The 24,708-nt window shown below is 31.7% G+C and overlaps 1 protein-coding gene across 2 annotated transcripts in view; it reads right to left on the bottom strand.

The window, feature by feature from the left end:
• Positions 1–615: 615 nt before the first annotated feature.
• The window catches only part of LOC115880585 (ATP-dependent translocase ABCB1-like), a 60,961-nt gene continuing 36,868 nt past the window's right edge, over positions 616–24,708 (bottom strand). For both annotated transcript variants that reach the window (XM_030897845.1, XM_030897844.1), the window contains exons 12-23: positions 24,086–24,272; positions 21,765–22,009; positions 21,605–21,709; positions 18,811–18,972; positions 18,547–18,750; positions 13,323–13,464; positions 8,949–9,048; positions 8,728–8,887; positions 3,881–4,119; positions 3,254–3,413; positions 3,052–3,198; positions 616–934 (exon numbers count right to left, since the gene is read on the bottom strand). In XM_030897845.1, the coding sequence (XP_030753705.1) occupies positions 734–934; positions 3,052–3,198; positions 3,254–3,413; positions 3,881–4,119; positions 8,728–8,887; positions 8,949–9,048; positions 13,323–13,464; positions 18,547–18,750; positions 18,811–18,972; positions 21,605–21,709; positions 21,765–22,009; positions 24,086–24,272 (2,052 nt within the window). In that variant the 3' untranslated portion in view covers positions 616–733. The remainder of the gene's footprint in view (positions 935–3,051; positions 3,199–3,253; positions 3,414–3,880; positions 4,120–8,727; positions 8,888–8,948; positions 9,049–13,322; positions 13,465–18,546; positions 18,751–18,810; positions 18,973–21,604; positions 21,710–21,764; positions 22,010–24,085; positions 24,273–24,708) is intronic.

Here is a 24,708-nt window from a genome sequence, read left to right as displayed (position 1 = left end):
TAAAGAAGTGCAAACTTTATAATCATCTATTCCGTAGCATTGAACTAAATATATCTTATACTTATTTAACAAAGTAAAACCGCAAAAAATATGACGTTCATCAAAAAATCTATCAAAGGAACAAAACGAAATGATAATACCATAGAAACGCGATTTGAATTTTAGGTTTGAATTTTTTTGAAATTTTAGGAATTTGAATTTTAGGAACTTAGTTATAAATATTTAGAAAATATAAACGGGGGTAACCATTTTGGAGCAAGCAAAAACTTTTATGAAGTATTATTTTTTTCTAAAAATTAATAAAAAAAAAGTTTTTCCCCTTATGAAGATAATCCAGGGACATACTGTAGAGAGAAAAAAGATATTTTGCTATTCTAGACAAATCTATACTAAGTAGTACAGATACAAAACTTAAAAAAAATATATTTTCAAGAAAAAAAGTAATTTTTACAAATATTATGAATTAGTTTCTTACATACAAAATGTTAAATATAACATATTTTTTTCTAAACCACTGAAAAACTTTTATATCAAATTCAATTCATAATTTTCTCTTATCAATTTCAATTATTGCCGAAAGTATCAATTTCATCAACAAAACAAGAGCGAAGTTGAAAACGTACAACCCTGTATAATAAAATATATTTTTTTATTGTTTTGAACACAAGTTAATCTATATGATTTTATAAACTTTATATACGTTAACATACATCTATTTAATCACAAATACAAACTAAGATTGGCCAGACTGCAACTTGTAGAACTCGTAATAGTGACCTTTTATGTTTAAAAGATGATTGTGTGTACCCAGTTCAGCCACCTGTCCCCCCTTTACAAAACAAATTAAATCTGCATCTTGAATGGTTGTTAACCTGTGGGCTATCGTGATACACGTTCTACCTTGCCTGGCATTGTCCAGAGCTTCCTGAACAACCTACAAACAAGCATTTTCATCATTTTAAAAAATGGCTAATAATACAGGGTATCCCAGAAATAAGTGCAAGTATTTAAGGCGTAGTAAATCTGACGAAAAAAAAAACATATTTTCTTTTTTTTTGGTCTCCTTTGATGTATCTTCGTTGTTCCCAAGTGTTCCAATACTTTACTTTCTTTACTTTTCTTTTTTCTAATACTCTACTTTACAGGCTACTTGAAGAAAAAATGGACAACACAAAATTGTTATTGAATATATCGCAATTACATCGCTATGAATGAAACAAAGTTGTTTTCAGTCTAATAACAATTTTTTTTGAAAAGCGGGAAGGTACCGTTGTCTCCATTTTTGGCTAATTTATTCATGAGCACGTTTAAAGTAGAGGCTAAAAATTAGTTTGAGTATTTTCCAAGAGTTTGGTTTAGGTATGTGGATGATATATTTTCCGTTTTTGACACATATTCTAATATCATAGATATTTTATTTCTAAATTAAATAATAGTTTTCCTTCCATTAAATTTACTTATGAAATTGAGAACAACGATAGACTACCATTTCCACATGTATTAGTTATCCGAAATAGGTACTAATACCTAATTGCATGGAATTTGATAACTATACCAAAAATACCACTACACGCAGACATATTCCTAATGAGTCTTGAGTGTTGAACATAATGAACATACTCTTCTTCATTAGTTGATAAAATAATTAGAAAAAGTAGATAAAGTTTGCGATTTCTTCAAATTCGACTTTTCATATGGAGGAAGATACGTCAAAATATTTTTCAATACCGTTAATGTCAATTATAAACTTGTGAATAGCGCTAATAATAAATTACAACAATAATTATTAAGTAATCGTAAAGATAAAACACCTCCACTGGAAAGGTCGGGTATTTATTAGATTTCATGTAAAGATTGTAATCAGAAATATAGGGGCAAACTATATATTGGGCAAACTAGAAGATCAATATTAATTACAGTTGAGGGTTGGAACCTTTGGTGTTACACAGCAAAGTAAAAACACTAAATCACCACAATACACCAAACACTGCTGATGATGCTAACATGGTTAGCGAAACGCGCGTCGAGTGTAAAACTAAAAGTGTTTTGGTGTATTGTGGTGATTTAGTGTTTTTATTTTGTTTAGATCAATATTAACAAGACTTAAAGAACATATCGCTCAGATAAGATATGGTAGACCGGATAAAGCTTGCGTTGTTCAACATATTGTTGATAAAGAAAGATCATTGTATAGATACTAACAATTTAAAATTAATAAAACCAGAGTCAAATTACAGGCAATTAGATGCATATGAGAGCGTCAAAATTAGTAAATGTAAAAATCATATGAACAGAGATAATGGTCCTATTTCTTCCAGTTCTTTATTCCTATTGCTCTAGGTTTCGATGATTAATTATTACGCTGGGTTGGTTTTGACTTGCTTGGCTAGTTCTTCCACGCCTAGGCAATGCCAACTGAGCGCCTATATAAACGTTCAATTTGTAGATATTAGTTTAGTTTTAATCACCTGCTGATGATGGTTATAGTTAGCTAAACGCGCGTCCAGTGCAAAAGTATTTTGGTGTATTGTGGTGAATTTGTATTTTGCTATTGTAACACCAAAGGTTCCAAACCACAACTGTAATCTAACATGATTATTCAAATTTTCTGAATTACAATTCCGACTACACTGTATACCCAAATATTATTTTAATATTCATATCATAAAGACGGCAAAGGCATCATAGTAACTATTTTAAAACAATTTTCTTTCACTTTTATTTCAACAAATTTAATTTTTTAATTTTTTTTGGGTTTATTCTTATTTTTCTAGATAATTTTATAATTAGTTTTATGTAAGTGTACAAATCTAAAACAAAATTCTACCAAAACTTGAATTGGAGAAAACAAATTAAAAATTAAATGCCAGTGATCAACTGAAAGTCATATTGGCCATAATGAAACCCTTCTGTGATCACGTCAATTTTTTGTTATTCTTCTTCCATCTTCCATCTTCCATCTTTTTTATCAGTGATAATTTTGGTGCTTACATCACTCTGGTTATTAATATAAATTCCGAAATCTTACAAATTTTTCAAAATGTTACTTACTTTTTCACTTTCGTGATCCAGAGCTGACGTAGCTTCGTCTAAAAGTAGAATTTTTGGATCCCTCATCAAAGCCCTTGCAATAGCTACTCTTTGTTTCTGTCCGCCCGATAACTGTTTGCCTTTATTACCTAGCCTAGTCTCATACCCCTGAAAAAGATATAATAAATAAAAAAATACTATAGTAAAAGCCCTGTTAACAAACCAGAGGTAAACTACAGATAAAGTTATGGATGTTAGCAGCTTTGGCGGCTGCTTCGATTTCCTTCATTGAAGTTGGTCTGTCATTGACTCCGTAGCTGATGTTTTCCGCAATTGTTAAATCAAATAAGTTGGGCTCTTGAGAAACAATCCCTAATTGAGACCTAACGGACAAGAAAATTATTGTAAAGATGAAACTCATCAATCATAGATAGATTTGCTATTTAATAAACATTTTAGACCGAATAGACCCTCAGCGCGATCGTATGGATCTATTATATCTCTCTTTCTTGAGTTATAACCCATCATTCAGTCTCAAAGCTTTCACAAAAGCAAAGCCATCCATCTGAGACAGTTTTACAGAGGGTATTTCTCCAAAGTTCATGGCACGAATGGTTGTCGTCTCGACGCACTCAGTGATGGGGTGTTTTGGTGTTTCCATATATTTCCCACAGAATCTGCGTTCGCCATCGTTTCTTAGCTTTAATCTACTGAGGTGTTCACTAAGGTGACAATGTCCCGTTAAAAACCCCGTGACAATAAAAGATTGTTTTTTACTTAAAGCCTACTTATATCAAGGAAAGCAAACCCCATATCAACCAACAGAAAAAATATTCTTACAAACGCTAACCTCAAGCACTTCAAATCCAAAAATCGAACATCTTCTCCTTCGACACTGACATCTCCATGATCTGGATCATAAAATCTAATCAGAAGTTGGATAAGAGTTGATTTTCCACATCCGCTACTTCCGACCAGAGCCACTGTTTTTCCATGGGCAATGGATAAATCGAAACCATTGAGTATCTGCACATTTGGACGGGTAGGGTATGAGAAATATACTTGGGAGTATTCCACGTTTGGATTTTCCTAAAAGAAACATTAAGATAATAGCTAAGCTAAAATAATACATGGCATTCGATTTAAAGTACCGGGTGTCCCACTAAGAATAGCTCTCGGCTGTGTCTCGGAAAGTATTGGTCGTAGAACCCGAGGAAAAAAATATTTATAACTAAGAGGCCATGAGAAATTGCTGGAAATTATTTTCAAGTTTGTAGAGTGGCCGCTAGAGGGCGCAACCAGGGGGGTGACAGTAAACCGGAAAATTGGAAACAGTTCTGGCGCGGTCTTACCCAGGCAGAAAGCATGGCCTTCTAGACTGTCCTAGACAAAAATCTGAATATTTCTATATGATTTCTGTCAATTTCAGTTACGGAACATTTTTATACACGTCGGCGTCCTCTTCTTTTGTCTGTGTGTCAGCCATGTGTCAACTCCCGAGGCCTCTGGCAAGGTCGGGCGCCATTTTAATTTTTGCCGTTTTAGATTTGATTGGAAGTTTGTTTATGATATTTCGGCTGAAATTTATAAGTACAAAGATGTTTTTTGATACAAAGTTCCTTGTTAACACCTTAATAAAGTATATATGGTATTAATTACATGAATAAAATGATGAAATCGACGTTTCTGCGTGTAGTAGGTATGGGCCATATTATATGTAAAAATAGGTAATATATTAACTGTTTTTATATTTTTTTAGCTTTAGATCCAAAGATCTTGGGATATTCTTTACCAAGGATTTTTCCGTATCTCTACTTTAAAGACTGATCGGTGATTTTGAGCAATTGAAAGCAAGTTACACAAGGTAAATTATGATTATTGAACTACCTATTATTAGCCTACATTAATTATCTACAAGATGAACAGAAATGCGTAATTACATATCACATAGGTACCTATTATGTATTTTCATAGCAATAATGCTATGTATGTAGATTATTTTTAAAATACAAATGAGGTATTAGATGTATATCATATCATGTATATCATATGTGTATCATATTTTTTATTCATTTTATTTTCATTCAAGTCCTGTTTGATTTAATTCACAACAGTCTTATGTACCTATATTTATGTTTTTTTTACATATTTTTTTTTTGATTCCAGGTTTTGCGTGGGTTCCTGTTGTCTTTTTCTTGCTTCCAGTTAGTTTTACGCCCGTGAAGCTGTGAAAACATTTATTTATCTTCAAGTTTCTGTAAGTCAGTGCATTGTTACTTTACTATTTCACTTTAACACAGCATCTCTGATGTTATTTAAATATTTTGATATTGATACAGTAGTTTATGGGTTTATAGCTCTTTAATTGTGTTGATTTGCATATTTACATTGTTCTAAATTCCAAATAAATATTTTTGAGTAATTTTGTTGTATTATTTACTACTAGAAAAAGTAAAAAGTATATTAACCCTCATTTAAACCTCCTGAACAGCCCGCCATTAAAAACCGGAAACGGAAATAAATTTCATAAAATTGAAATTGTCATGTCAATGAAGTGTCTCTGTCATGTCAAATCATGTCAAATGTCCCAGCCGCCATATCTGAAAATTAATTACCCAGGCAGCCACGCTGTTTCCATAATTTAACATTGACTTGACACTTCTTCTTGTATTTATTATTTTATGGGCGCAACTGCTACGGCAAATAAGAAAATGCAATTTTTACAAAATTCTGCCTAGATAAGGGCTACTACGAATAATAGCTTCATAATTTTAAGAAAATTTCGGACTTTTTTTGTCGGAACCATTTTTCCCTATCTGCTAAAATAAAGTGGTGGGGGAAGGTTAGATCTGTTTTTATTTAAATGTTAATAACTTCGGACTGGATGACCGGAATCTAACAAGTGAGGGCTCGTTTAAAAGAGCGTTTCGTACTCTATATAAAACCATATAAACAATAATAATATGCATTTAACAGTAGACGCTAGAGGGCGCTGTCTTGCAATTTAACAAACAATGCGGGATTTCCCAAAAAAATTAAATACAATGGTATATATAATTTCAGCTGATTTTAAAGAGGAATAAAAGTTTAAGAAGTCAGTGAAAACCGCATCTTGATATCTTTTTTCAATCCGAAGATATTACCAAAAATATAATAAATACGAAAAAATTTGCCCTTCACTATCTTATTTTTATAACACGGTATCAGTAGCCCTCTAGATTATGCCCATTTTAACCAAAAAATAAGATAGAAATAGTTAGTTTATTTTAAAATCGACGAAATACCAGAATACCATAATACCGGATGTATTAATATCTAATAATTAAGATAATAATAACAGTGAACAAGAAACGATGATTCAGTGAAGTCATGGTAGGCTTTGGAAAAAAGTTGCTTTTGACGTAATAGTATAAACGTCAAATTGTTATTAGATCAACATTTTGATAGTCTTAGCAGCGTTTTTTATCTTTTAATTGCTTTTTCAAAATGCCTTTATTATTTGAAGTAGTTGAAGTTGTTGGCATTTTGAAAAGCAATCAAGAGATAAAAGACTATCAAAATGTTGATCTAATAACAATTTGACGTTTATACTATTACGCCAAAAGCAACTTTTTTCCAAAGCCTACCATGACTTCACTGAATCATCGTCGTTTCTTGTTCACTGTTATTAGTATCTTAATTATTAGATATTAATACATCTGGTATTATGGTATTCTGGTATTTCGTCTATTTTAAAATAAACTAACTATTTCTATCTTATTTTTTTGTTAAAATGGACATAATCAAGAGGGCACTGATACCGTGTTGTAAAAATAAGGTAATAATTAAGGTCTTATTTTTTGGTATTTATTATAATTTTGCTAATATCTTCGGTTTGAAAGAAGATATCAAGATGCAGTTTTCGCTGACTTTTTAAGCTTTTACTACTCTTTACTATCAGCTAAAATTACATATACTATTGTATTTAATTTTTTTGAAAAAACGCGCTATGTTTGTTAAATTGTAAGAATGTGCCCCTAGCGTCTACGTTCAAAACCTTATTATTATTATTTTTACGGTATAATATAGAGTAAGAAACGCTCTTTTAAACGAGCCCTCGTTTGTTAGATTCTGATCATCCAGTCCGGAGTTATTAACATTTAAATAAAGATAGATCTAACCTTCCCCCACCACTTTATTTTATCAGATAGGGGAAAATGGTTCTAACAAAAAATCCAAAAATACTACTGAAGATTATGAAGCTATTATTTATAGTACCCATTATCTAGGCAAAATTCTGTAAAAATTCTATTTTCTTATTTTCCATAGCAGTTGCGCCCTCTAGCGGCCGTTTTACAAACGTGAAAATAATTTCCAGCAATTTCTCATAGCCCCTTTAGTTATAAATATTTTTTTCCGTAGGCTCTACTGCTAATACTTTCCGAGATACAGTCGAGAGCTATTCTTAATGGGACCTGTACACAAGGTGGTCCCAACTGTATTCCGAAAACTTCGGCAGCATATTCTGCAGATAAAAATAAGTAAAAAAGTTCGTATAAATGTATGTCCTAAAATGCTTAGTTTCGGAGATGGAGAATGTAGAAATTTCAATTTTATTTCATTTTTTTTCAAATAATTTTTGAAGTAACGTCAATATTCAGATGAAAATTGGTGTCAGGGAGTTTTTTGACATGAGAAATTTGATTTTGATGTCAATATGACTCATTTGTAGGGGGCGCCACTTACATGTTTTTTAACTGTTTTAAAGATTAATAAATTTTCATCCGTACCTGTATATTGTACTATTGAGTGAAAAAATGTACATTTCCGTGATTTTTTTATGTAAAAAATGTATCTTGGTAATAATCGCTATGAGCAACCGTTCTCAAGATATTTAGAATGAAAATAGTCAATACATGTCATTATTGACAAAAAATAAACTTGAGTAGATAGTTATTTGACTGAAATAATAAATTTGGGAAATTTTTATTTTTTTAAATTAGGTAATCATAAATTTTTCTGCGAAAAAAATATGATAAAACAGTTTCTGTTGAACTTTTACCACAAAATATATTTCACTCTAATAACTATTTAGTTGAAGATGATACTAATAACTATTTAGATAAGATGTTTAATTTATGTCAACGATGACAGGTATTGTATCATCACTCGTAGCGATTTTTACCAAAAGACATTTTTTACGTGAAAAACGTCGTAAATGTATATTTTTTTTATTTCATTAATTTTATACAGGTACGGACGAAAAGTTATTATTCTTCAAAATAGTTAAAAAATATGTAGGTGGCGCCCTATATAAGTACATATTGACATCAAAATCAAATTTCTCATGTCAAAAAGCTCCCAGACACTAATTTTTATCCAAATATTGACGTTACTTCATAAATTATTTGGAAAAATTTGAAATAAAAATGAAACTTCTCCACCCTGTATCCCCGAAACTAAGCGTTTTAGGACATATATTTATACGAACTTTTTTACTTATTTTTATCTGCAGAATGTGTTTCCGAAGTTTCTGAAATACGAAATTGTTCAAGCCACCCAGTATATTTGTTATAATTGTGTATAGAAGTAAATTGTGTCTAATTAATTTATTTCAATTTCAAAAATACGTAGTAGCTCTATGTCCACGTAATATTGGGACACCCTCTATAATAAAAAAAATTGACAGATGTTTTATAATAATCAGATTTGGCTTACCCAATGACGTTTAATTGAACTCGAAGAATTTCTTATAGATGGAATTCGTTCAAACAGAGCGAAAATTCTTGAAGCTGCCACGAGACCTTTTTGCATATTCGATGAAAACGATAGTGCGTTACCAATAGACCACGAACTGGTAACCACCACTTCTAAAACCCTGAAATTAGAAAATGACTAATCAATATTGTACAGGTAAAAATAAAACTAAAATTTCCTACTTAAACACAGTGCCTGAGTCGACTTCGCCCAAACTTAAAATTTTCGCTCCATAGACCATGCCTGCAGCGTAAGCAACAAATTGCAAACTTCTTGCGCATCCTGTAACGGTATTATTAGAGATATCAGGAGATATAAAAGTAGAGAGAATGAGTGTGAACGTGCGCAGAAATTCTAACCATACAGGGGGACGTCAGAAAGTAATGGTGATTATAAGTTTATTGACGGCCATCTATAGTTAATCATAAAAATATCGCGTAATTAATTATACTACTATAGTATTATAACCCTAGATCTTTGCCCTAGATCATATATACTTACGTGGATAAACCAACGCCATAAGTTTAGCATTAAACGGCATTAAACAATATATCCCCAACATCACGACATGCCATTTTCCAACCTTCTTTATTGCACTTATGAAACATTCAATAGGTTTGTCTTTCTCGAGGACCTGACTACGCATGCGCATTAAAAGTGGCACGTATTTCCAAGATAATTACAATTTTATCCTTTGAATAAGAAGACTAAGGAAGGAGCATATCAAAAATCTTAGGTACACCGCGATGGGCCTCAAATATGGCCGACTTAAATTCCGGTTTATGAGTGTGGTTCTAATTTTATTTAAAAAATGTAAAACTATGATGTAGGGTAGACGTGGGGTAGACTCAATAATTTGTTGTTTTATTTTACGTTGTGAATAAATGTTGGTAGTTATTAAAATTGTTATAAAAACATATTATTATAATAAAAATAGATAAGTTATAATAAGTATTTATTAACAGAAACATCCGATACGCTACTGAACCAGGTAAGTCAAATTAACGTATCTAAATTCTTTGACATCTAATCCATAGATAAATGAAACAAGTTTAGATTGGAAAGTGCCCATAAGGACAATGTAAACACTATTTGGCGCTATTCTTGCAACGGTCGCGACCCAAAACTTTTGAACATTTCGGAGCGGTTCGGCTTTTTCCGGAATTATATCGCCAAATATTGTTTATTCAAATTTATTATTATTTTCGTTTAATTTTATAAATAAAATACAGTGTGTTGCATACAAGAAACTTTATTTTATATAAGGACGCATGTATGAAATACCTATGAAACACTGGAAACCGACGTTATGCCATGATCCACGATGGTTTTTGCAGTTCACAGTTCACAGTTCACAGCACAGCTTTTTAAGTTTTTAATGCCACTTTTTCACAATTATCACCGGTTGGAGTAAATAAAACTTGAATTAAACTCACAAGATAGCAATAATTACTTTGAAAATGTACGTTATAAACACTTTTCGGAATTTCTTTAATGAGAGCGGTTTAGATTTTGAAAGATTATTATGATTTTTGAAGATTCTGACTTTGACAAAAGAAAATTATTTCTGTTTTTGTTTGCCGTTGTTCTTAGCGACCGCTATAGCAGCGCCAGATCGCGTATAACGGTCGCGACCCAAAATAATTTCGCGACCCAAAATTTTGACGGGCTTTCCAATCTAAACTTGTTGCATTTATCTATGATCTAATCTTTGACAAGTAATAAATAAAAGCTAAAAATGCAAGAAAAATATATAATTTAGTTAATTTAAGTGAATTTCATAAATGATCGGTTTACTACACATATGTATATTATATAGTCACTTACTAGCGAAAAGTTGTTCCATTATTTCACTCAATTTTTGCCGAGATCTACCGCACGCTACACAACCAACTATTTTAGAGTCTTTTTCGATAAATCGATATAGTGTCACTGTTAATTTAAGTTCTGCCACAATTTCCATCTAGATTTACTACCTTTATACAGCTATCAGTAGTAGAATAAATAATAAATAACATAAAATAAGCTCCGTAAAGATTGACAAATCCACAAAATTTCAAATCAAATTCAAATGTGTCAAATGAATCGTCAAACAGAACTGTCAAGGATCCCCACCCTAGAGAGCTTTTATGGTGGCTTTTCCGCCCACCATGCATGAATATATGGATAGCATTATGCTCCTTCCTTAGTCTTCTTATTCAAAGATTTTATTCGGTTTAGAAAGTACAAATTATACGTTGTTATGGAAACCAACTTTTCATTGTCATCATATTGTCATAATCTTGTCATAATGTTATTTCCATTGTGTAACGACGCTTGTTTTTTGCGTTTTTTATTTTAAACATTGTATTCATTACTCTTTTATCGACCGCTTTTATATAGCCAAGGATGCAAGTGTATTCAGTGAGAAGTTAATTTTAAGTTTGTGCAATTATATTTCTATTTTTTACCCGTTGGGTTTTAATTTTTGGGTAAATACTCGTAAAAATGACAAGAAAGTGTTTGGTGTGTTGAAATTATAATATAAATGTCCTCGAATTATCTTTTCACAGGCAAGTAAAGTATTCAGTTGTTCTTTTATGTATAGTAAACCACATGCATACTTTCTGGTTAGATTTCCTAAGAATATTGATATTCGTACGGAGTGGCTAATTTATTTTTTATTTAATTTAATTTTTGTGACAGTAACATTCAATTATTGTTCAAATATATGCATTTTACAAATTAAATTTTTAAAATTAATGTTCAAATTTGACGCGTGGGCGATAGGTCCTCGACAAGGATAGACAGAGTAGAAGCACCGCGTGTGCAACAAAAAAAGAAGATAAATGGAAGTCGTTGATATGTTTGGGACAGTTTCCATAGTGATTTACTTATCCACGTAAGTATATATGATCTAGGATTATAACATAATACATCTTACAAGTGAATAATGATCTTTTTACCAAGATGAGGAAACAGAAAATACCGTAAATAGAAAAATATCTGTAAACAATAATTAAAGTCAATGTTTATAATGCTTCAGCGCAATGGACATTTGCAAATGTGTATTTCTTATTTATTTAGACAAATGCTACAATAAGGCTTGCAGATAGAAAAAGGAATGAGTGGATCAGAGGAAAAACTAAAATAAGGGATGTTAGAAGTGAAGTAGCAAAATTGAAATGGAAGTTTGCCGGTCACAATGTCAGATAGAAGGATGACCTGGGAGAATAGAAGAAGTAGAGGAAGACCCCAGATGAGATGGGCGGACGATCTGAGGAAACATGCAGGCACAAGATGGATGAGCACGGCGACAGAGAGGGAAGGGTGGAAGAGATTGGGGGAGGTCTATGTCCAACGATGGACCGAAGAGGCTGAATAGATAGATAGATAGATTTCTTATTACAGCTTTTATTTAGCTGTTTGAAAGTTTACAAATAATAATTTCTTATTTATTTGTTTTTCTTATTTGATTTTATTTTTCTGTTTAAACCCACCATTACTCTTAATATATTAGAGTACAACCAGCCATGATTAAAATACTAAACAAATAGGAAAATAGGCTAAACTAACTACCTACTAATTATTAAATTATGACACATAAAAAAACTAAAAACAGTTCAGAAGAATGTAAAAGATGAAATTTAACTCAAACAAATTAAAAGTCAAATATCAACTGTTAAGGCTTCATTCAGAACCTCGAAATTAGTGGAATAAATTAATGGTTTTAATTACACTTTATGCTTTTTTATCCATAGCAACTGTTAAAATTGCCTTATATCTATCAAAAATAGTAGATAAAATACTACTTTAATCGCAAGGGTAGATTAAATGATACTTTAACAGAAGGATAGGTTACAAACTTTATTTCTTCTCGCACGTTTTTCAATTGCTTCCATTTTTGAAAATTTTTGTATTCCTTTTCATAAGTTATTCGGGATTTAAATGGAAGTAGTTTGGATATGGTGTTTGTCGCCTCAGCCTGAATATCTGTTGGTAATTTACTTATTTCGTTTTGAGCCATTTCTGGCTCCAATTCAATAAGCAATCAACACGAAAGAGAATTAAAAAATATTGACTCAAAACTGACAACTAAAGAGACAGCTTTATTTATTTGTCAAATTACATAGAAACCAACGCCAACCCAGCATAATATTTTTTCTACTCGTAATAAATTCCTTGAAATAATAATTATTGAATATTTTTTAAAACGTAACTCGCTATGGAAGATTGAAGTATAATTAGTAACATTGAAATTAAAGAAACAAACTTCTAGGCTAATCGAAACTACTAATTTATTCTACTAATTGCGAGGTTCTGAATGAAGCTTAAGGGAAGCTAGATGCAAGCTCAACATGGGACTCCCCGTATACTTCTGGATATTAATCATGTTCCATGCAATAAAAAAATGACTTGTGAGTTGATTTAGAAATAACGATCGATGAAATTTTATATGCAATATTATATGATGATGACTATCATCGATTGTTATTTCCAGCCAACTTGACGCTCTTTTTTCAGCTGTACGGGACCTATCATAGTGCCATCAATATAATATGTAAATCAAAACGTACCTAAAATAAATGCCCTCACATGTGACCTTCTGAAACCAATTTTCTTACAATGTATCAGTTCTTTTACGTAATATTCGCAGAATATATTTTCGCAGCCCAGGGACTTTACAGTTTTCATGTTGTCTATAGCTTCAACGGCAATCTAAAATATGTACAAGTAAATATAGCAATCAGTATTCATTCATTAGTATTTCCCTATTGGAAAGCTATTATTTAAAATGCTATTTCAAATGCTTTTTACGAAGAGATTAGGTATACTTTATGAAATAACCTGCGTTTTGGAAGATGATGCATTTTGATTCGTGTTATTACGTGTGTTTTGTGTCTTTTGAAGGTAAGTGGATGAAAAATCAAGAGAAAAATAATTGTAGGCCCAAAGCACAGTATACAGGGTGCTACAAATTCGAGGTACGAGCATTGATAACTCGGTAACCGTAATAGATACGAACATGGTTAAATTGGGGCAAAGATGCGCTTTGGGGATGTTCACCAAGATGCCAGCAAAAAAGTTTTAAAAATTTCAAGGATTGCTGAGTTTTTTGGAAAAAACGGATATTTTTGAAAATAAATTTTATTTTTTCCTGTAGACACTTTTTAGAAAATTAAAAAACTAATTGCACATTCTCATTGCCACTTTATTAGAGCTATCTGATAGTATTTTTATGTTTTCAAATTAGCTGATAATTTTTGAGATATAGAGGCCAACTTAATTTTTTTAAATACGGACCTGCATTTTTTATTTCAGATTTTGAAAGAACTCGTTCTCCTGAGTACAATGATATGCAACACTTAATTTTTTTTTGTTTTGGAAACTTGGACACAATTTATTTAAACTAATTTCAAGTCCGGCTCTGTCTTTTTTTAATATTTAATATATTCATCGTTACAATATTGATAAGCTTTCAAACTTAACAGTGACGTGGGTTGGATACGGAAAATCAAGTGCAATAAAACAATAAAAAATAATATAAATAAAATGTAATATAAACAATCAAATCATTTCCCCGGAAGATGAATTGGAAATGGTAGAGCAGTATAATGGCCAGCGAGGTACCTGGACCGTCTGATGATATCAAGTAATTCGACAGGTCCAAATTTTACAAAAAAGTGAATTCAACACATCTCGGCAGTTACAATGAAGAGTACAAAATGCATTCGAAAGTATAAGAGGATCTATTCGAAAGCTATAAATAAAATTGAACGAAAAATAAATTTGTGCAATAAGGAGGGTGGTAACCATTTCGAACATATAGACCAGCGGTCGCCAACCTGTCGATCGCGAGCTACCGGTAGCTCGCGGATGCAATTCTGGTAGCTCTCACAATTTTAAAAACACAAACTGCAAAAATCAGAGAAGCTTCCGAAAATTCCACAAAAAAATGTAATTGTCATAATATTAAACATAAACAGCGGCAACGTTGCGGTGAGCGATGCCGCTGACGCCATCAAGCTAGAAGCGGCTAGAACCGACCGGCCGGACCAGCGCGTTAGTGTTCGAGAGAGAACGGTCTGGATTGCTTTGAACGGTATAAATACGCACGGTGCGGCGACATTGCGCTTAGTTTAAAACTGAACCTGAACGCATAACCAACGTCCAGCGGTTGGGTTAGTAGAGAACAACAAAAAAGAATATTATGGCAAGCAGTAGTAAGAAGGTAAAGACATACCACTTTCATTCGGAATGGGAAGAACAGTACTTTTTTACAGAAGTTAAAGGTAAAAATGTGTGTTTGTTATGTAATACTTCGGTCTCCGTTGCTAAAAAAGGAAATATTGAGAGACATCATACAACTGTACATTCTAATTTTGAAAAATCATTCCCACTACATTCTGTCGCCAGAAAGGAGAAACTGAAACAGTTAAAAAATCAGTTAATCGGACAACAATCAATATTTTTAAGAACAGTCGACAAAAATAAGGCTGCAACTGAAGCATCGTACCGTGTGTCCCAGATAATTGCACAAAAAAAGAAACCTTATGAAGACGGGGAAATGATAAAACAGGCGTTTTTAGAAGCTGCTGATTCGTTATTTGCCAACTTTAGAAATAAAGACGAGATACTTTCAGCTATAAAATCTATGCAACTTTCTGCTAATACAGTGATGAGACGTGTAGAAGTAATGAGCAATGATATTTTTTTACAGTTAAGAACTGACTTAGATAACTGTGTTTATTTTTCACTTCAACTGGATGAATCAACAGATGTGGTTGAGACTGCCCAGATGGCCGTGTTCGTCAGGATGGTTTTTAGTGATTTTACGATTAAAGAAGATCTTTTGAAGTTTATTCCACTGAAAGGATACACTACTGGACAGGAGTTGTTTTCTCATTTAAAAAATATTATTTCTTCCGAGAAAATTCCAATATCGAAAATGGTAGGCTTGACAACCGATGGCGCTCCAGCTATGGTGGGTTGTGATAAGGGTCTGGTGGCGTTATGTCGTAAAGATGAAACTTTTCCGCAATTTCTCTCTTACCACTGCATTATCCATCAGCAAGCATTATGTGGAAATTTTCTGAAACTAAACAACGTTATGAAACTGGTGGTAAAAATTGTGAACAAGATTAGAGCTCAAGCATTACAAAGAAGATTATTCAAAACTTTGGCCGATGAAGTCGACTGTCAATACGGGGACCTACTCCTTCACTCTGGAGTCCGATGGCTAAGTAGAGGACGAGTGCTGAAACGTTTTAATGATGTCCTATCTGGCATAGTTCAATTTTTCAAACAACGCGATGAACCGATTCCGGAACTAGAAAATTCAATCTGGCTTCGGGATTTTGGTTTTCTCGTGGACATTACAGAGAAATTAAACGAACTTAATTTGCAGCTTCAGGGGAGAGACAAAGAACTAGCGGAAATGATTTCTGATATAAAAGCATTTATCAGAAAGCTGGAGTTTTGGGAACAAAACCTAATTAACAGCGATGCCAAGCATTTTCCTATTCTTTCAGAAAAGATATCTCAAAATCCATTAGAACCCTATGACAGCAAATATCATGTAGAAATAGTTTCTACCTTGAAGAATAACTTCAAAAATCGTTTTAAGGACTTCGACGAAATGGCTTTAGTAGCGCAGTTTGTTGGTTCACCCTTTATGGAAATTGATATCCAACAGTTTGCAACTTGTGTTATGCAGAACTTTGGCGAAGACATCGCTGCAACAGAAATGGAAGTAATTGAGTTTCAAAATGATTTAGCCTTAAAATCGTTAGTCTCAAGTACCAAATGTATCTGGTCTATTGTAAGCAAAGACAAATATTCAGTTCTATGCCGTGTTGCCTTGAAAGTGAAAGCATTATTCAGTTCAACCTATTTGTGTGAATCTTCTTTTTCCAATATGAAGTTTATTAAGAACAAATATCGCAATCGACTTACAGATGAACATTTGGATAATTGTATTCGAATGGCTGTATCAAATTATACTGCAAACATTAAAAAAATTATCGATGAGTCTGAGTGTCAGCCTTCCCATTGAACGTGCTTTTTTATTTCTCAATGTTTATGTTTATGATAGTGCGTTACTTTTTTGTTGATATTAATAACAATTTTTAAATCTTACGTGACATGCCGTTGTGGCTGGATAAAAGTTTGTGTTTATTTTTCAAACACCTTCGTTTGGTAGGTAGGAATGTAGCTATGAACAAGTACGTACTAGTAATATTAGTTGTTTTGTTATTAGTTTATTATTAGTACCTATGACATGTATTATGTATTACCAGTTAAATAGTAAAATAAATACATATAATGATAAATTAACTCTGGATTATTTCATTTACGTTGCGTTACGTGGCTTCCGTGTGGGTAGCTCACTGTTTATTCCAAAATTAACATAGTAGCTCAACACATTGAAGAGGTTGGCGACCGCTGATATAGACTATGTAAAGCATTAGAAACTAGTTTGTAGAAGTTAATTTATTTATAATAACTACGATTAATATTATGCAAATTGTTAGATCGTACGTGAAAATTTCAAGAAGAAGATTTTTTAGAAAAGTTAAAAATAATATCTTTAAATTGCTGATCTGGATATTATTTATTTGAATCTTTCAATTGACTCAATTTTCCTTATTCAATGTTAATTAGCATTGATCAATATTGTTGCAATGAATTTAATCAGATTAAATAATTTAAAAAACAGAGTCGGACTTTAAATTTTTTTAAATAATAATTAAATAGTTTTGTTGCTGTTAAAGTACCAAAAACAAAAAAAGTATAAAGTGCGGCATATCATTGTACTCAAGAGACTGAGTTCTTTCAAAATCTGAAATAAAAAATGCAGGTCCGTATTTAAATAAATTAAGTTGGCCTCTGTATCTTACAAATTATCAGCTAATTTGAAAATCTAAAAATACTATCAGATAGTCCTAATAAAGTGGCTATGAGAATGTGCAATTAGTTCTTTGATTTTCTAAAAAGTAACGACAGGAAAAAATAAAATTAATATTCAAAAAATACGTTTTTTACAAAACTCAGCAATCCTTGAAATTTTTAAAACTTTTTTGATGGCACCTTGGTGAACAGCCCAAGGCGCAACTTTGCCCCAATTTAACCATCTTCGTATCTATTACGATTTCCGAGATACCAATGCTCGTACCTCGAATTTGTAGCACCCTGTATAGTTAATATTCGATGCCCAAACAGAGAGTTTTATACACCAATAAAGTTACCATCAATAAAATTTACCATCTTGTATATGGTACTAAAAAGTGGAGTAGCTATAAAATAACGACTAAAATAACGAACGAATCACACGATAGATAAATAATAGATTTTCGTACTGCAAAAAGATAATGGCACTGGTTTCAAAACATTTGGATTAAAGTTATTATATCAACTTTCAAGGTGTAAAATTCAGCAAGTGTTATTATTAATAAAATATTTTGTTTTATTTATGTTGTGTTTTATCATTTTTTCGATGTCGTCTGTCGAAATCTTCCTTGACTCGTTGAACAGACTTTACATTAAATAACCAAATGAGCATGATAATATTTTGGCCAAAATGCTCACAGCAGCATTAATATTAATTGATATTTGGTTAAATACTTAGGCAAAATGTACACTTTGATATATCGATGCTAGTAGTTCTCTGGGACACTTCGTGAGACGTATTTAAATTTACTAAAGCTAGAGTACTAGACAAAGAATATATGTTGACTATTTATCGCAAACAAAATATAATCTGATCCCAAAACTGTATTTGTTACGTACATATTTACTTACTTTAGCTGATTTTTCCAACAATTTTTGAGTATAAATAGCTTCCTGTTGCAGGGCAATTCTTTCGTAGTAAATGCAGAAAAACAGAATTGGAAAGAACACTCCTGCTATCAACGCCAACCTCCATTCCAAATAAAGTCCAAAAACGGTAGATAAGATAAAAGTAGAAACCGAATTTAAGATCAATCCAATCCTAGAACCCCCAGCCTAAAACACAGGACCAATCAAAACCAAAATTTTACATAAATATAAAGTATTATACTTTACCCCTTGAACACTGGCTGCGTCGCCAGATAACTGGGCACAGAGGGCGCCGACGCCATTTTCTTTTTTGTCAAACCATCCGATTTCTTGCCGTAACATGGACGAGAACATTTTGGTTCTTAGGCGGTACGTCAGTTTTTCTCCAGCATATCCAAATGCAAAGATCTACAAGAAAATCTAAAATTGGGTTGATAGAATGGAAAATGAGAATTGGTTAATTTGGAAATCGATATCTTTACATCATATTCAACAAAATGATATTGACCACTTTATAAGAATTTAAAATTATATAAGGATTCTTGCCACTTAACTGCTGATACAGAAATTTAATTCTACGCTGTGTTTGTCATAATGTGGATCAACCTGCTCTCACTGCCGGTTTCGGAGCCCTACTCCATCATCAGGTGAGCTTGGGCAGATCCACAAAATGACCACAGCGCAGAGATAGTTAATTCCGTCTTGTCGGAAAGTATCGTTATATTAAGTCCCGAACGGGAGATACCGGCCTGCGTGCAATGGTAGTACTTTCGTACCACCGAGGCGCAACTATCTGATGATGGAGTAGGGCTCCGAAACCGGTAGTGAGAGCTAGAATGGTCCACATTATGACAAACACAGCGTAGAATTAAATTTCTATATCAGCAGTTAAGTGGCAAGAATCCTTATACAGGGTTGTTCACCACATACGACACGGAGTATTGTAACTAAACGATTAGATTATTACAAATTGTAAGTTTTGGGTTCGTTGAAGGACTATTAGAGCAACAATTTAAAAATATTTTTACAAGATACAGAGTGTCCCAAATAAGTAAAAAATATTATAGTTGTATTTTTTTAAATAGAACACCCTGTATATTATTCTATTTTTAGATTCTACGATTGAAATAAAGGTAAATTTGATTAAGGTTTATCACACTTAAACCTTACCGTTTTTGAAATATTTTCAATTTTATGAAATTGCAGTAAAAATTTAAGGCTTTATTTCTCCAAGGGTATCAAAAGTTTTTAATACTAAATATTTACTGAAGATTATTTATTGATCAGATATTGTGTTGCAATAATAAAAATTTTACTACCTTATACAGAGTGTCCAAAAATTTATATTAAATAATTACTAGCTTTAAGCGGCAATAACTTGTTTAATTTAAATAGAACACCCTATATATTTTACGCGAATCAGATGCACAATGTAATTGTCTATCAAATTGTATTGTTCCATTTTTTACCCACCTCTTCAAGTTTTCATAGAAAATGCATTTTCTTATAATTTAGACCTCATTTATCGCTATACCCATGGAATATTGACATTTTAGCTTATTTTTAAAGATATAACAAATTTTCAAAGGGTACAGATACTAATATTGTCGATATATCTAGTTCGCTTATTTAATTAAAAAATAAAAAAACTGTTTAAATATTTTTTGTTAAAGAGGACCGATTAATATGATCCCAGTATTCAAACTACATTATTTGACTGTTTACGTTGTAGTAATAATTGCTCCAAATACTAAAAAATTGAATTTTGTGTGTGTATTAGACAGTGTGGTAAAAAGCAACACCTTATAGATTTTACTTCATTTATTAACGAATGTTTATTTATAAAAACACACGTTCATTTTTATGACTTATTATTATATTGATTTCTGAGCCAAATCCACATTTATTTAGAATAATTTTTTAATTAAAACAATTTATAAGTATGTAATTAACTAATTTTTTGTGTTTTTGGTAGGAAATAATGATGGTATATTTAATTGGTATACTCTTTTATAAATATTTAAATAGTTTATTTTGTATGCCAATGGGCTTGCAATATTTACCACCTGTACATTTTATATATATTATGGTGCTATAAAAAAATCTGAAATGTCAATATTCCATGGGTATAGTGATAAATGAGGCCTAAATTATAAAAAAATGCATTTTCTACGAAAACTTGAAGAGATGGTTAAAAAATGGTATTATAAAATTTGATAGACAATTACATTGTGCATCTGATTTACGTAAAATATATAGGGTGTTCCATTTAAATTAAACAAGTTATTGCCGTTTAAAGCTAGTAATTATTTAATATAAATTTTTGGACACTCTGTATAAGGTAGTAAAATTTTTATTATTGCAACACAATATCTGATCAATAAATAATCTTCACTAAATATTTGGTATTAAAAACTTTGATACCCTGGGAGAAATAAAGCCTTAAAATTTTTACTGCAATTTCATAAAATTGAAAATATTTCTAAAACGGTACGGTTTAAGTGTGATAAACCTTAGTCAAATTTACCTTTATTTCAATCGTAGAATCCAAAAATAGAATAATATACAGGGTGTTCCATTTAAAAAAATATAACTATAATATTTTTTACTTATTTGGGACACTCTGTATCTTGTAAAAATATTTTTAAATTGTAGCTCTAATTGACCTTCAACGAACCCAAAACTTACAATTTGCAATAATCTAATCGTTTAGCTACAATACTCCGTGTCGTATGTGGTGAACAACCCTGTATAATTTTATTATATACCTATACTGCAAGAAATTTGTTTTCTATTTTATAATTTGGCTTGCCTGAAAAAAAGCCTTTTACCATCCTTTTACTATCGATAGTTGCGCCTCGGTGGTACGAAAGTCAACCTAACCTAACCTAACCATCTGGGGACTATACACGAATTATTTTTTAACAAGTCTACTAAAGTTTTAAGTCCATTATCACTTTTATTAGTATCATTATTAAAACCTTAAATAACTTTTTTTTTCTATTTTCAACAACCGTTCACAATAGAAAGTAGTACGTACCTGTAAAAACATTCCTACTCCAGACACTAATCCAAGATAAAGAAAGTCCAAGCAGTATAAGTTCGCCTGATAACGAAGAGAGAAAATATCCTGAATAGACAAAACCTAAAAAATCAATTAAAATTTTATAAACTGTCTATTATAAAATTTTCCTGCTTACGCCCAAAATATCTCCAAAAATCAAACCATACATGGGCAAAGAAGCTCCATTAACCAGAGATGCCAAACATCCCACTACCATGGATAACCACTCAGGAGTGTTTGTTTTGATAATCTTCAATAGTACACCAGATGTGTTGGCTTCTTCTTTCGATTTTTCAGTTTCTTCAGGTGGCATATCAACTTTCTCGTCTGTGGAGATCGAAAATCTGGTCTCGGATTTCTCGATATTACTTTTTATGTCATCTAAAAATAAATATGAAAATAATGCATTAATCTTACATAATAATTATTTTTAATAACAACTATATTAATGTCTTATTGGATATAATATTAATATCTGTAAATTTTTTTGTCCATTCGAAGTATAAGTTGTACAAATTTGTTGCTCCATTATACAGGGTGTTTCAAAAAACATGTGTCATCTCCCGTGAGGGATTCCTCACGTAAAATAACATTTATTTTTCATACCAACATAGTCCGATTCTTCTTTGTTTAGTAGCTACAGGGTGTTAAAGTCTTAATATTTTTTTGATTTATTATAATTTTCTTCCAACTAAATTTTGAGGGTAAAGGTTACTATAAATGCGCAATATTTTAAAGCTAAAAAAGTGTCGACAAATTCATTAGGGACGTGAATATGAGTTTTCAATGGAATATTTTTCTAAAAAAAGCATGTACGTCACTGATTTATTTTCTCTTGTTAGCGAAATAGTGTAAGCAGTTTAATGCCGATTAAAAGTTGACTCTTGATATTTTATCGATTACGGCCTCCTTGATGAGATAAATGCAATTTTAATAATTTGCCTTAATCCAAGTCCAATAGCAATCTTTAAAAAAAAATAATATTATTAACTTGCGAAAGTGCGAAATTAGTAGGCACTCATTGATTTCTCATCAAGAAATATGAAAAAAAGTTTCTATAAACATGGGTATGAAAATGCATAGTTTTAGAGTTACAGGATGTTAAAACTTTTTAAAATTAGGTTTTTGTAATTATTATCTTAAATACCACTATTTTTTATTTCAAATTGCTGTAGGTTGGACTAATAGTAATAATAACTAATACCGTACGATCGAATAAAAACGGCGTCGGCGATGGCTATGATATGAAAATCGCTGTCATTTTATATGTAAAATTATATGGGAAATGTCATCGATCGGCATTTCCAAGCCAACTGGACGCCATTTTTTTTCGATCATACGGTAATAATAATATTTAATAATAAGTTAGGTGAGATATATAATTTATTAATTTTATTTTAATCTTATTAATTGTGATTAATAAAATTGTGTTCATCAAGGAGGCCGAATTCGACAAAATATCAAGAGATAACTTCTAATTGGTATTAAACGAAGAAAAAAGTCAGTGACGTACATGTTTTTTTGATAAATATTCCAGTGATAACCCATATGCACGTCCCGAGGGGTGTCTCACTATTGGAATTAGATGTACATTTTCTTGGCAGTCGCTGGCAGTCATTGGCAGTCTTATGGCAGTCGCCTATAATAATTACATGGCAGTCATAAGCAGTCTTCTTCATAGTCATTGGCAGTCGCTTAGCAGTGGAAGGATATTTTGGCAGTACGTGTATATTTTTTACCCGAGCGAGACACCCCTCGGCACGCCCTTATGAATTTATCGACACTTTTTAGCATTAAAATATGTAGCACTTACAGTAACTTTTGCCCTCAAAATTTGCACCCAAACCAAACCAAACAAAGCAGAATCGGACCTATGTTGATATGAAAAATAATTCTTATTTTTAGGTGAGGAATCTGCCCCCCCCCCAGGGATGGCACCTGTTTTTTGAAACACCCTGTATAAATTACTGGCCAGTCAGCACATTATTTGACATATCGCTATTATTCAAAAGTTCATAATCTGTCACAGTAGTTAAATACAAAAAAAATCAAGTGATGGATTTAAAGAACTTAATTAAATATCTTTCACTGGAATAAAGCATAAAAATTCTCTGCAGTAAAAAATAATTATACATAATTCTGTTAACACTGATTCGCACTTACTTATATTCAAAAAAAAATATTTCGATCATACGATGTTTCAATATTTATATAAAATATTGCCGAAATTAAAGTTGTTACAAATTTATTGCTCGGTTGAAAAACACAGTGGCCAAGTACTCCATAGTAATAAATAATAATACATAATTTGCCAAACTCTGATTCACATTTTGTTTTAAATTTTTGTTGTGTCTTTTTTTACATACCAATTAATACTAAACTATGAAATAGAGCTTACAATAGTCTAAAATCTAGGATATAAAATAATAGCTGTATTAGTAAACATATAAACAATACCTCCACTATTCAATTCCGTATAGCCTTGTGAATTAATCATATTATGATATACTCCTTTCGCTTCCATCAGCTTTGTATGAGACCCTTCCTCTACAATCTGTCCTTTGTCAAATACAATAATCCTATCTGCGTTTCGTATAGTCGATAATCTATGTGCCACAATAATTTTTGTACACTCTCCACTGATCTACGATTAAACATAAATATTTTTAATTAGAAATAATTTTAAAGATGAGCTGAGTCTCAAAAGTGGCTCACCATTATAACTTTTTTATTTTTTTAGTTAAAAAACGAGATTTGGTATGTTAGTGTATGGCATAAATTAGGATTGATTGACGTCTTCAATTGTTTTCGGTCACTTCCGGTTTCAAGGGAAATGACTACTACTTTTGATTTTTAAATGACATCCCCGGTATTTTTTAACTTTATTCGATAGAAAATGTCACTCTGAATAGAATGACATACCATGTGTCAACTTTCGACATTTTCGCATATGGTTTATTTCAAATTATAACTTGCGGTTCGTAACGAAAATTTGACTCGAAATACCAAGTGTGTGGTATCAAATTATCCGTAAAAAAATGCTTTTTCCAAATATGCTAATGAGCCACCCTCGTTCCATT

The sequence above is a fragment of the Sitophilus oryzae genome, unplaced genomic scaffold, assembly GCF_002938485.1.
Source record: "Sitophilus oryzae breed Bouriz unplaced genomic scaffold, Soryzae_2.0 scaffold_1639_pilon_pilon, whole genome shotgun sequence".
NCBI lineage: Eukaryota > Metazoa > Arthropoda > Insecta > Coleoptera > Curculionidae > Sitophilus > Sitophilus oryzae.
This window is presented reverse-complemented; position numbering and strand designations above follow the sequence as displayed.